This window comes from Amborella trichopoda, chromosome 6, assembly GCF_054954075.1.
Source record: "Amborella trichopoda isolate Santa Cruz 75 chromosome 6, AtrichopodaSantaCruz75HAP2 v2.0, whole genome shotgun sequence".
In the NCBI taxonomy this organism is placed as follows: Eukaryota; Viridiplantae; Streptophyta; class Magnoliopsida; order Amborellales; family Amborellaceae; genus Amborella; species Amborella trichopoda.
The window spans coordinates 45,312,890-45,325,348 of record NC_142341.1 but is presented as its reverse complement, the minus strand read 5'-3'; the positions used below and the strand labels follow the sequence as shown (position 1 = coordinate 45,325,348).

General features: G+C 36.7%; 1 protein-coding gene across 7 annotated transcripts; it reads left to right on the top strand.

The window, feature by feature from the left end:
• The first annotated feature begins 243 nt into the window (after positions 1–243).
• SGF29A (SGF29 tudor-like domain-containing protein) lies at positions 244–11,341 on the top strand. Of its 7 annotated transcripts, none has more exons than XM_006852315.4 (9): positions 244–629; positions 2,835–2,928; positions 4,710–4,786; positions 6,301–6,419; positions 7,390–7,481; positions 7,588–7,638; positions 8,511–8,661; positions 10,715–10,728; positions 10,970–11,341. In XM_006852315.4, exons 1-9 carry the CDS (start codon positions 509–511, stop codon positions 11,076–11,078), a joined length of 828 nt encoding a protein of 275 aa, XP_006852377.1. In that variant the 5' UTR covers positions 244–508; the 3' UTR covers positions 11,079–11,341. The 7 variants fall into 7 exon arrangements, 5 of the variants coding, with proteins under 5 accessions (XP_006852377.1, XP_020527620.1, XP_011626209.1 ...); XR_016056824.1 differs by having other exon boundaries at positions 247–629; positions 6,304–6,419; positions 6,728–7,481; XR_016056823.1 differs by having other exon boundaries at positions 247–629; positions 6,728–7,481.
• Positions 11,342–12,459: the final 1,118 nt, after the last annotated feature.

Here is a 12,459-nt window from a genome sequence, read left to right as displayed (position 1 = left end):
ATAACCACGACTTCAAAGAGGTAGAAAGAATAGAACATAAGATTTCTTCTAATCTTTTAATCTCATAATCCCTAAGATTTCTCCTAAATTTAGGTGGTCAAACTAATTGTTTCCCTTTGATTTTATGAGAGTGGTCGAGAAAATACGCCACCATATATCGTTGATGCCTCGAGGATGCAAATATAAAAGTGCGTCCCCAGACGCATATAACACCTTTCACACATGAAAATAACAATTTTCCTTCCTATATTCAGTCAGCAAGCAAAAGTGGTCCAAGGTCCCGCTGCATTGATTCCCAACTGACCCTTTCCGATGGATATGGACGGTTTCGATTAAAAACTATACACTGGGGACATTTTTGAACCGTCCGTATAGCCTGCTCTTTGTACGCTATTCTTCCTTATCTGAATGTGCATACTAAAAATCAGCAATAGGCTTTTGCTTTCCTCTTATTTTTTTCTCTTTCCATAATTTTGGTTCGAAATTTGGGGGCAAGAAGAAGGAGCAGATGTCAGGGATCGATATAGTTGGAATGTTTGATAACTGTAAAGAGATCGATAGACTCAGAAAAGAGCAGGAAGATGTCTATAACGAGATCAATAAGATACACAAGAAGCTCTCCCAAGCAAGTAACTATGCCTTCTCTCTCTCTCTTTTAAATTGCTCCAAATTTGAGTTCTATGCGTATTGTATCTTCCAATTTATGCGTTGTACTAATGGGTTGTCATTGTTTGAACTCTTCTCTCTCTCTCTCTGGTTTTGCATTTCGGCATCTGATTTTTGGGCCTATCGATCTTCATTTTATTTCTTTTGTAATGGGTCATCTTTATTTTGGCTTATTATTATGTTTTATTTTCAAATTTGTTCATTTGTTGATATTTTTGCAAATTGGTGATCTTTACTTTGAGCTTGGGTTAGGCAATTGCCATACTCTGATTATGGCTCGCCAATCCCAAATCCTAAAGGGATGAAAAGAAAATTAAAGGGTATGGATTTTCAAGGTAAATAACTTTACTTCAAGAACAAGAAGAAAAAAGGTGCCCAACTTAGTTTTTGGTACTGCGTGGTATAGAAAGTGGGCTTTAGAGAGAGAACGATCATTGCTAGTTTGGGAAGAAAAAAATGATTGCAGATTCATAGGAAGTGGGTGTTTAAGAGTGAATATTTCTTTGCCTGGAAATGGTGGAAGACAGATATAAAATATAAAAAGAAAAAAAAATGTGGGAGGGGGCTGGGTTATTTTCTACTTGTTTGGAGGTATTTCTGAAAAATTGTTATGAGAGTCTTAGTTCCTTACAAATCATATTGTATGAGTTCAAAGACAAAAAAAAGAAAAACCATATTTCGTGGGTTACACCCCACCCCACCACCCCTGCCCCCGCCCCTCAAGACTAGTTTTAATAGAAGTGGGATATTTGAAATTTACTTTTATTGAGTGGAACTAGTATTTTAGTTTCCTTTTTCTTTTCCCTTTCAATTTCCTGTAGTTCAATTTGTGATATTTGTGAAATTTCAAACTGCATCATAATTCAGGTATTAAATTCCAATGTTAATTAGAAAATTAACCAACTTTGATCTGACTTTAAGAAGGAAGGAGCAAGAAGTTCATTTATAGTAAAAGTGTGAGATGAAATATCGTTTGGGCTTATGAAGAAATAGTATGGTTATCAACATTAGATTGCGTGTATAGTTAGAAATAACCAGCTGTAAACAGAATGACCGGTGCCTGTCTTTTTGCTATGCATGATACTCTTACATTGCTTGCAACCTACATACAGCATGGCATGACATCATGTGGATAACGTTCACTCTCTAGTACAATAGTGTGACCTGTTCACATATCATGAATGCCGTAAGTGTAACTTATTGTAATGGTATGTGGTGGAGATTGTTCTCTTCTATAGATTTGAAGGTGCACATGGATTGGAACCGATGTGAGCTCAATTTAGAAAGCATGTAACAAATTGGCATGTTTTGGGTGTAGGATTTTGAGATTGTTGTTGAAGTATCAAAAAGAATAAGAGATGCCATGTTATCCTCACGATCATTCAAAAACTTTTTTATTTGAGAATCTGAGACCTGTCGGCAAAATATAAACAAATCAAAAGTTTATGGCCCAGAGCAGTTTAAGCTCTTCACACGGCATCCTAATATTGGAGAGGAACCAACTATGACAAACTAGGACGTGATGAGCTTAATTGTAGCAAGAATTTCTGCCATCTTTAACAAAAGTGGGACACTTGTGAGAAATCCTATCAATGCCATCTGAAAAAGCTTCTGACCATGTGGTTGCTATCATATAAATAACATTGTGGTACTGTGATAGTGTGATGTATTATTGCCAACTGTCATACTAAATATCGGATAAATATGATATATTTAACTTTTCATCTACTGTTTTATTTAGCATTAAATTCATATTCTTCAATGGAATCTCCTCTATTCAAGAAGTGTTTAGTGCATGGTTGGCACTGGAGGCTATGTTGAAGAAATAAGAATTGATACAAAGTCGCATATATTTTGTTATTAATTGTATGAGAATGCGAGTCTTGTGTCAAGGTTCTTTGGCTCTTTGCTTGGCTCTTTGCCTCTGTGAAATATCACTTGTGCCAGATAATTTTGCTAAATGGACTCTACATGGAAGTATTCTTTTAATCTTACTCTTGTGTCCTCTACTTCAACTACCGATTAAACTTGTTTTGACAATAGAAATGTGTTTGATTTATTTAGAATTGCTGAAATTGAAATTTCTGAAACTCTTAGATTATTCTTATAACTTACGGACTTAATGCAACCAACAACTTAAGCATACATGGTATTGCTTGTCAATGTAGCTCCAGAAGTGGTTGAGAAATTTGGTGACAGTGTGTGGTCAAAACTTCGTCAATTGTATGTTCAGGCAAAAGGCCTTGCTGAACAGGAAGTGAGGTATGTCCAAACCCAAATTGTTGGTTGAACTCTAAAGTATTAAAAGATCTTTTTGTTCATGTATCAGAAATAATTTTGTTTTCGGTTGTTGTTGATTGTGACTCTTATTTGACAAGATATCATGATACATTGATATTATAGATCCTTGAATAGATATAGGGCAATGTCATGTTTCCATGGGAATCTTCTATTCGAATTTTATCATGTTTTTCTTTTAGAGTTATCTACACTTGTAGTATGTAAAAAGTTGATGTTTGGAAATAAAAAACCTTTGGTTAGGAGCCGCACTGCCACTTTGAGTCACCTCTTCAAATACCATTTCCATCCACAACCACTCTTGAGTTTGCTTCTTAGAGGATTTACATTTATAGAATTTTCTTAGAAATAGATAAATTTACATTTCTACATGGCTAGAGTTTCTCTGAAGACAATCCTCTCTAGATGATAGATGCTTGCTTCCCCAAGAGATCGGAGAGAGTTATTTAGAGGGCTGCATTGGCGTATGGTTTGTTTGAAGCTGACAATTATGGAAAGTGCCATGTTGATATTGACATATATGGATTGCCTTAGAGTCATAAGGGAAATAGAATGCTTCAGCTGCAAGAAACCTTTATGTATCAGATATTGCAAGGTGTTATTAATAAAGGGAGCTTTTGATGAGATTCCTTAGGCTTATTGACTTCAAGCGCAACATGAATAGACGGCTGAGTGATGGTGAGATAGATGGACTCCATACCACATGCCTATGGAATCTAGAGCTGGGACACTGTTTGTTGAAACGTTTTTTTGAGTATCCACTGTTTTGATCTACATGATTGCAAATTTAGGAATCTATTCCTAGTATTGGCAAGTGAAGATGATATTGAACTTGGAAGACTAGGTCTCCTTCCATGTAGGGATGTTAATGGGCCAGGTTGGCCTGGCCAACATGGGCCTGAACTCAGCCCGAAACAGTATAGGGTAGGCACGAGCCCTGCCAGGCACCCCCATTTAGTTTTGGACTGGAGCCCAGACCCAGCTAGAATTTTATGTTAATGAAGGCCTCGCCCAGCCTGCGCTCGAAAAAATGGGTCCGGGCAATATATATCTGGACAGTGACGGCCCGATAATATTTTGGGCCTACCAGGCCTGCTTCGGGCACAGCCTGCAGGCCTTAGTGGTTATTTTGAACCTGGCCTCGGACTGGGCCTTTGGGCCGCCCATGGCCCAACCTGGGCTGTTAACTGCCCAAACTTCGTACTTGGGAAGCATGTGAAAGGTCCTTCATTATGCTGTTGAGTGACTATAGAACGATCTCTGCAGTGAAAAATTCACTATGAAGAAAATCTCAGTGCAGAGTTTACTTACAACATTGTTTATTTTCATGAATATATATATATATATATATATATATATATATATATATATATATATGTGGATGTATGTGTGTGTATATATGTGTGTGTGTGTCATAGTACATGCACCTCTCTCTCTATGTGCTTATGTATGTGTCAACTCGTGCATTTGTGTGTGCAAGTGTGAGATAAAAAGTGAAATTTGCTTCTGGCAAACTTCCATGAGGTAACTATCAATAATGTCCTATTTTGTTTTCACTTGTTCTGGAAAAGGAATATTGCATCTTAAATCTCTTTGATACCGAAGTTAACCCTTCGCAGCACTTTTTTTTTATACTAGAGATATAGCGTAATCAATTTTGTAATCTACCCCTTAAATGGTTATTTTCACTTTTTAGGTTCTAGGGCTATGTTTTCTATATAATCTGTTGGCCTTTTCCATTGCAGTCACTCAAATGCATTGATGAATCAATTGGATGCAGTGCTTCAGTCTGGACTTTCAGCAGCACAGCGGAAAAAAATAGGTCAGTAATCTTTTTTTATTTTTTATTTTTTATATTTTTTATTTGAAATAAAAATAAAATGGAAGGGCTAGTGTCAAGGGAAGAAGTCGTGTTATGGTTGCATGGCTGACAAAATATAATTACGTTTCAGATTACACATTTATAATTTTATCCATACGGTTCTTCAAATCACAATTTTTATTTAAAATTAAAAAAAGATAAAACGCTGTGATCTCCATTAATTTCAATAAAGTGTGAGATTCTAATATATAGGAGAATCTGAAAAATGATTTTTTTATGGAGACCTATTTAGTTTTTCTAATTCTAAAATTGTCCAATGTTAAAGCTTTTCCCATTTAGAGCTTTCCCTTAAAGGGTCAGTGGTGGACTTCATGCAAAATTACAAATACATCATTTATCTATGCATATGTCTACCACTAGATTGAACTATTGGGATCTGCCCAATAATGGGACCATCAAGTTTAATTTAATGGTTGCTCCATTGGTAACCTTGGCCCAGCCGGTATCGGGCGACCGTCTTTAGAACCATTGCGGCTCAAATGTTGCTATATTGGCACTGCTAACTTTCTTAAGGCGGAGCAATTGGCCTTATGGGAAGAACTGAAACTCTTTGATCCCAGTTGGGGTTTCTCTTTTGGGTTGAAGGGGACTCGGATTGTTTTCTTGTAGGCTTCAAAAGTGTCCCCGTGTCCTTGGAATTTTGCATCCTTCATTGATGAAATTTTGACATCATCAAGCCATTCTAGATTACATTCAAGGGTTCGTGACACGAGGCCAATGCAGCAGCTGATGCCCTAGCAATAGCGGGCACCTTAGCCCAAAATTTTTGGAGTTCTTTCAGCCCAGATTGGAAACTCACTTCTCTTTTTCCTCCCTTCTAACCCCACCTTCCACCCCTCTCTCTCTCTCTCTCTCTCTCTCTCTCTCTCTCTCTCTCTCTCCTCTCTCTCTCTCTCTCTCTCTCTCTCTCTCTCTCTCTCTCTCTCTCTCTCTCTCTCTCTCTCTCTCTCTCTCTCTCTCTCTCTCTCTCTCTCTCTCTCTCTCTCTCTCTCTCTCTCTCTCTCTCTCTCTCTCTCTCTCTCTCTCTCTCTCTCTCTCTCTGTTGGAAGTCAGTTATACACAATCTCTGGGTGTCTCACTTTTGTGAAGGATACAGGCATACAGCGACATGTAGTTTGTACATCTTTTTACTTTTTAACAAAATACACTCAATTCTATCAATAACAAGTTTTCCAATTTCCATTTCTTTCCTCTCTCTCTCTCTCTCTCTCTCTCTCTCCCTCTTGTAAGTCAGTTATACACAATCTCTGGTGCCCCACTGATACAGGCATACAGCGATATGTAGTTTATACATCTTTTTACTTTTTAACAAAATACGCTCAATTCTATGAAAAACAAGTTTTCCAATTTTCATTTCTTTCCTAACACATTCAACCTGGCATTTTCCTGATTTTTTTGGATAATATTACTAATCTTCTTCTAAACTAATTAGTACATGGTTTATACATTGGCAGAAGTTAGTGAGCAGAAAAAGAAACGTCTGAAGAGCGATTCAGATCCTCCAAGGCTTTCTTCTGCTGCTGCTGTGATGCGAAGCATACTGGAGAACCCAAATAGCCTAATAGGAGAACAGGTGATAACTGTTCAAATCAATCTATATTTGCAACATTCATTTCCCTATGTACCTGTTACTTGGTCTTAATGATGTTGTGTTAGCATATTCATCTTGCTCAGTTTTTTTGAGAGTTTGAGGCACATTTGATTTCAAATTTTGCCAAATGGATTTTCTTTTTTCTTCCAAAAAATTGTAATTGACTAAGTTGTAATTTGATCAATTAACATTTGAGGCATATGATAGTTTTAGTTTGAATTGCAATTGCTGTTATGTGGTGCGATGGTGGCAGTGGTGGTGAGTGGTGACAATGTAATGGTGGTGTACAGGTGGAGCCGTGGAGGCAGTGGTGTGATGGTGGTGGTGTAATGGTGGTGGTGCAGTGGTGGTGGTGGCAGTAATGTGATTGTGGTGGGAGTGGTGGCAGAGCGGTGGTGTGAAGCTGTGGTAGTGGTGGCTAGGCAGCAATGGTGGTGGTGGACCAGTGTTGGAGGTAGTGGTGGTGGATCGGTGTTGGAGGTAGTGGTGGTGGTGGTAGTGCGTTGGAGAGATGGGGATGGTGGATTAGTGGTGGCTAGATGATGGTGGTGGAAAATTGGTGATGGTGGGAATGGTGACTGGGTGGTGCACAGAGAGAGAGAGAGAGAGAGAGAGAGAGAGAGAGAGAGAGAGAGAGATTAAATGCTTTTAAACCAACTTAAAGTGGTGCTGCAAAACATTCAATTTCAGGCCCCAATTGCAATTGGGAAGTAATTTGAATCAGAAAATCAAGCATCAATTTAGGTTCCAAATTGGCCAAAATTGCAATTTGGCCTGGAAGTCAAACAGTGCCTAAGATGTTCTTTGAAATATTCTAAGTTGGGTTCTGCTAAGTGTTAGCTCGTATGTATTTGCTTCTATGTTACGAAAATGAAAATTCATTGTTCTTTTTTATTATTAACTGGAAGCATTGTACAATTATTGTACTTTTATTTAATTTGCAACATTTTAGGTAGCTGCAAAGATTAAGGTTGCTGTTGATGATGCACAGAAAGATGAATGGATTGTAGTGAAGGTGATGCGGTTTGATAGGGAGACCAAAGAGTAAGTCAATATTAGTCTTCATAGGGAAGAAGCTCCTGCCAAGAACAAGGCAACGCTTTCACTATCTCCATTCTATTAACTGCTTTTGATATTCATCTTTGAACAGATTTGAATTACTTGATGAGGAACCCGGTGATGATGAAGATAGTGGCCAAAGGTTTTGCCTTCACTTTGGACAACTATTTCTGTTGGCTTCAAGGCTTTTCTGATATTTCTTATTTCTTAGAAGAGTAACGAGATTATGTTTCCAGGTTCATTTATTGAAACACGCTTTCTATGTTTCAATATTCTGAGCAATCTTTCGGCCTTCTGTGTTTGATTGTTCCAACATCCTCGCAATATGCATATGGATGTCTCATTATGCATTAGATGTGATTGAAAATCTTGGATGCGAAGCAAATGCTACTGGATTAACTTTATTATTTTGACTGTTCCAACATCCTCGCAATATGCATATAGATGTCTCAGTATGCATTAGATGTGATTGAAAATCTTGGAGGCAAAGCAATGCTACTGGATTAACTTTCTTATTAGCACAAGGAGTTGGTTATGTAATTTGGATTTTTTGCTAGTGTGAGATATGTAAAAAAAAGGTTATTGTGAGAGTAACTACCTAGACTTCCTGCCAAGATAGTCCAAAAAAGGTGTCACTTGGGTTTGTTTTTGGCTTCTAAAGAACTCAAAGTAAAAAACTAAATGTCCTGAATGTGAATTAATAAAAAAGTAGGTTATTTGTTTATTTGCATATCTGAGATTACTGAAAAAGTCAGCATTAATGATTTGCATGGGAGCATTATTATCTCTTAAAATATCTTTTTACATAATAATGACATCGGTCTTACTTGATGAAATTCCTAGCTATTCTTCTCCAAAATCTGATTACATTCACTTTGTCTTTTGTGCTGATGAGTCCATGAGATTGGAAATTGTGATCTACGTAGTTTATTTTCAGGTGTATGTATTTTTGAAGCGCTGAAAAATTGGAGCATTCTTTTAATGCTGAGCCTTTGTTGTTTGTCTATTTTGCAGATACAAACTGCCAATATCAAGAGTTATTCCTTTTCCAAAACGTGGAGATCCTTCAAGTGCTCCAGATTTCCCAACTGGGAAACATGTTTTGGCAGTCTTTCCTGCAACCACAGCACTTTACAAAGCTACCGTAGTCAATACCCATCGCAAGGTATGTTTAGAAGACTTGTGACAAGACAAACATTAGTTATGATCAAATTGTATTTTTTCCACTTTTGGAAACTTCCTGAGAGGGCACCAAAATAAACCTGCCGGCTATTCTTCATGGCCTAAAGATGATTTCTTTATGTTTTCGCTCAGTGGTAGCCAAGTATGTAGTTAGCTACAGAATGAGTTTTCTTAGGCTCTTCAAGCTCACTGGTGTCAGATATCACTTGTATCCATAACTAACCTCAATTTTCTGATTGAATGAAACATTTCATGTCATGTATGCTAAACCTTTACAGATTTTAGTTCTGTAATTCTTTCCTGGTTCTTAGTAGTATATACTATATAGTCTTCAGCAATGATTATTGTTTTTCTATTAGTATTATTATTATTTTTTCAATTCTTTTACTATTTATTTTGTTTTCTTGATGTTCACTCATCTCCTTTCATATTAAATATTCCGACCTTGTTGGTTGTCCTTTCTTCCCCCTTTTTTAACATGTAAGGACATGTCCTATTTGAACAGCCTTTTATGGATAAATTTGCCTTTTATGGATAAATTTGACTCTATGAAATACATTTAAATTTTGAGATTGACATTTATGGCACTCGTATCAATGACAGAAATAGACATTAAAAGAAAAAGGAAAGCACTACTAATATGCAGTCTGTGTGTTGCACAGCTCCAACCAAACAATGTGTGTATGCATGCACGTGTGTGTGTGTGTGTGTGTGTGTGAGAGAGAGAGAGAGAGAGAGAGAGAGAGAGAGAGGAGTCAACTATTTGTCATACTCTAATCTAAGTTATGTATGTTAATATAAATTTGGTAGTTTTTAAAAAACCATTTTATAGATTATAGAGGTGCTCCTCCCTCCAACATATATAGGGGTGGCAATATACCCGGGACCGACTCGGTCCGGGTATAGGTCCAAATCTTGGACCCGGGGGGTTGTCCGGGTCTACGTAGAACCAACCCGACCCGAATAGCTATATGTTTTCGTTATAATATTTAAATTATATATATATATTATTTAAATATTTAAATATATATTTTTAATTATTTTTGGGTCAGGTCCAATTGGGTTCGGTCGGGTCTGAGTCCCATAAATTTTTTCCCGGACCTGGATCCGACCTGACCCTTTGCCACCCCTAAACATATAGGCTATAATTGAGGGAATAGCATCTTAAAAGATATTGCATACAATATTTCTATTGGTTTAGAATGTCATATTTCAAAAGAAGTAACCACCCCTCGCGAAATTATAGGCTAAAGTGGAGGGTGTTGAAGGAATGGATGGCAGAGCTACCCTGGTAGTTAGGATCATGTTGCAATGGACACATAACAAGTTAATGTGGTGTAGAGAGCAGCTTGGTGTTATTTTATGCTAAAACTGTTTTGCATGTTGTAAGAGAGCAGCACAGTGCACAGGTGCCGATGATGAATTTTGACAAAACTATGGGAGCCTGTCATAGGAAACTACGACATATATCATGTATCTTAACAGGCTTCAGGATGGTGGCTAGGTTATGATCCAAACTTATCTTATGCTCGATTCATACATAGATCAAAAAAAAAAAAGTGGCACATGCACATTAAATAAAGGTTTAGGCATATTACATAGTGATACACCATTTACAGAGTATAAATCTAGCAGTTGTATCTACTTATTCTTGCATCCATCTACAGGGTTTAATTGGTTGTAGTTTGCCTAGTTGTGCTGCTATGAGTTATGGTTCTTTATATCATGTATATGATTAAGTAATTGAATGTCTTATAACTGACCATTCTTGATTTGTTATCTTTCATCAGTGGCTCTGCACACTTGTGAGGTTGAGAGAGAGAGAGAGAGAGGGAGAGAGATGGGGTTCATGATTCATGTATGCCATTTTCTGTTTTGGCATTTTGTATCTGTTTGTTTTGCAAAGTTTATGCATAATCATAGTCATCCTTGCTCTGACTCCTAGCTGTTTGTGTTTTTCATTGATATTCTTTTGATACCATACTAACATTTAATTGACAATGTCATGTGATGGAATTCCTACGACAAAACTGCAGAGGAAAACTGACGAGTAAGTTATTGTTCACACCCATGACTATATTTCTTCTTTTCCCATGAAAATTATGAAATTTAATATATGGGTCCTACCATACATTGGGTTCCATCGTCTTGTAGTAACTAGACAACAGATTACTCCGACAAAATTACATATCTATTAAATTATACTGAAATTCCATTATATTTACATGAAACTTGGAATACGAATTTCCAATGAGGTGAATTTTTCTGTCTTTGGATTTTCTCTGCATCAGTTATTTGTTGGAGTTTGATGATGACGAAGAAGATGGAGTTCCTGGAATGCCACAGAGGCACGTTCCCTTCCACAAGGTTGTGGCTCTTCCCGAAGGGCATCGCCAGTGAAACTATTGACCTAAAACGGTTTACCAAATTGTATATGGTTTGCTATGTATTTCAAGGGTTGTATGCCATGAAAGTGTAAAGTGGTGGTTGCTTTGGCTCCTGCCCTCTTGTATATGTATAATATCACTACGAGTCTTGCCGCATTGTATCTAGGTAATGTTGTATAGTGAAATCCTTGATAGAGGTGGGTTAGCACAACTTTGGTTAGGAGCAATACTTTTGCAGCTGTAAATTGCAGGTTTGAATTGTTTCTGTTTTCATTCTCTCTTTGGGCTAAGTGTGAGGGTGATTGCAACCTACTTCTATAAGTAATTTTATGGGTTCCCTTTTTGAGGTGCACCTTACTTCTATAATATAACTCTCATTTTACCAGGATCTCTCGAAACTCTAAAACAATCGATTCAAATAAGGAGTTCATGCAAAAGTAAGAGTTCATGTCTATGATGAGACAACAATAATTGTATCCACAAAATAAACGTCAATCACAGGAAAGAATAAAAATTAATGAAATTTATGAAATAAAATTAACTCAATTAAAGTAAAGAAAAAGTTTATACAAAGTGTGAACATTATAATACGAAAAATAAGGTGCATTTCAAAAATCCACTGAAAAAAGTTGTTGCAACACTCAGAAAGCTTGCAATTCGAACATCTCGACCTTGAGTATCCAACATGAGACATGGAAACAGTTGAAAGCCGGCAATTCAAACATCACGACCTCGAGTATCCAGCATGAGACGTGGAGAAAAGAAGAACAGAATTTTAAGTCCTAAAAATAATTTTATAGATCTGTTCGACTTGTACCGTTTTTTCAATTTTAAATTTCATAATTATTGGTGATGATAAACTTGCAAGCCATCATAAGGATTTCAAGCACTAGAATTGCATCTCTCGATAGGGGTCGTTAAGGTTCACACCCACATATAAACCTAAGTTTTTAAAATTGGTCTAGACCGGCGGTCTGAATGATAGAACCGGCAATCAAAACCTTGGCCAATCTGATCAGGATTTACACAAAATCAATCAAAACCTATATTTGACTGGCCAAATTGGTTTGACCGCCAATTTTGTCGGTTCTATTTGACCATCTGATTTTGAAAAAGTTGAACTTAATTTCTATTTTTTAAATATTTCTTACCAAAGTTTTTATTAGATTTTTTTTTTTCAATTTGATTGCATGGGAATTTTTTATTGCTAAATATTGTACCAAAAGATTGTGATAAAATAGAAGCTATATCTTGCTTTCCTCTTTCAAGAAATAAAAAGATCAAATTTGTCAAAACTCTTCCCTTCTTTGTCATTTTTTTTTATTTTTTGAATTTTGAAAGCTTATTAAAATTTCAGATCCATTCCTTCTGTCATGACAATTTATTAAATCTCT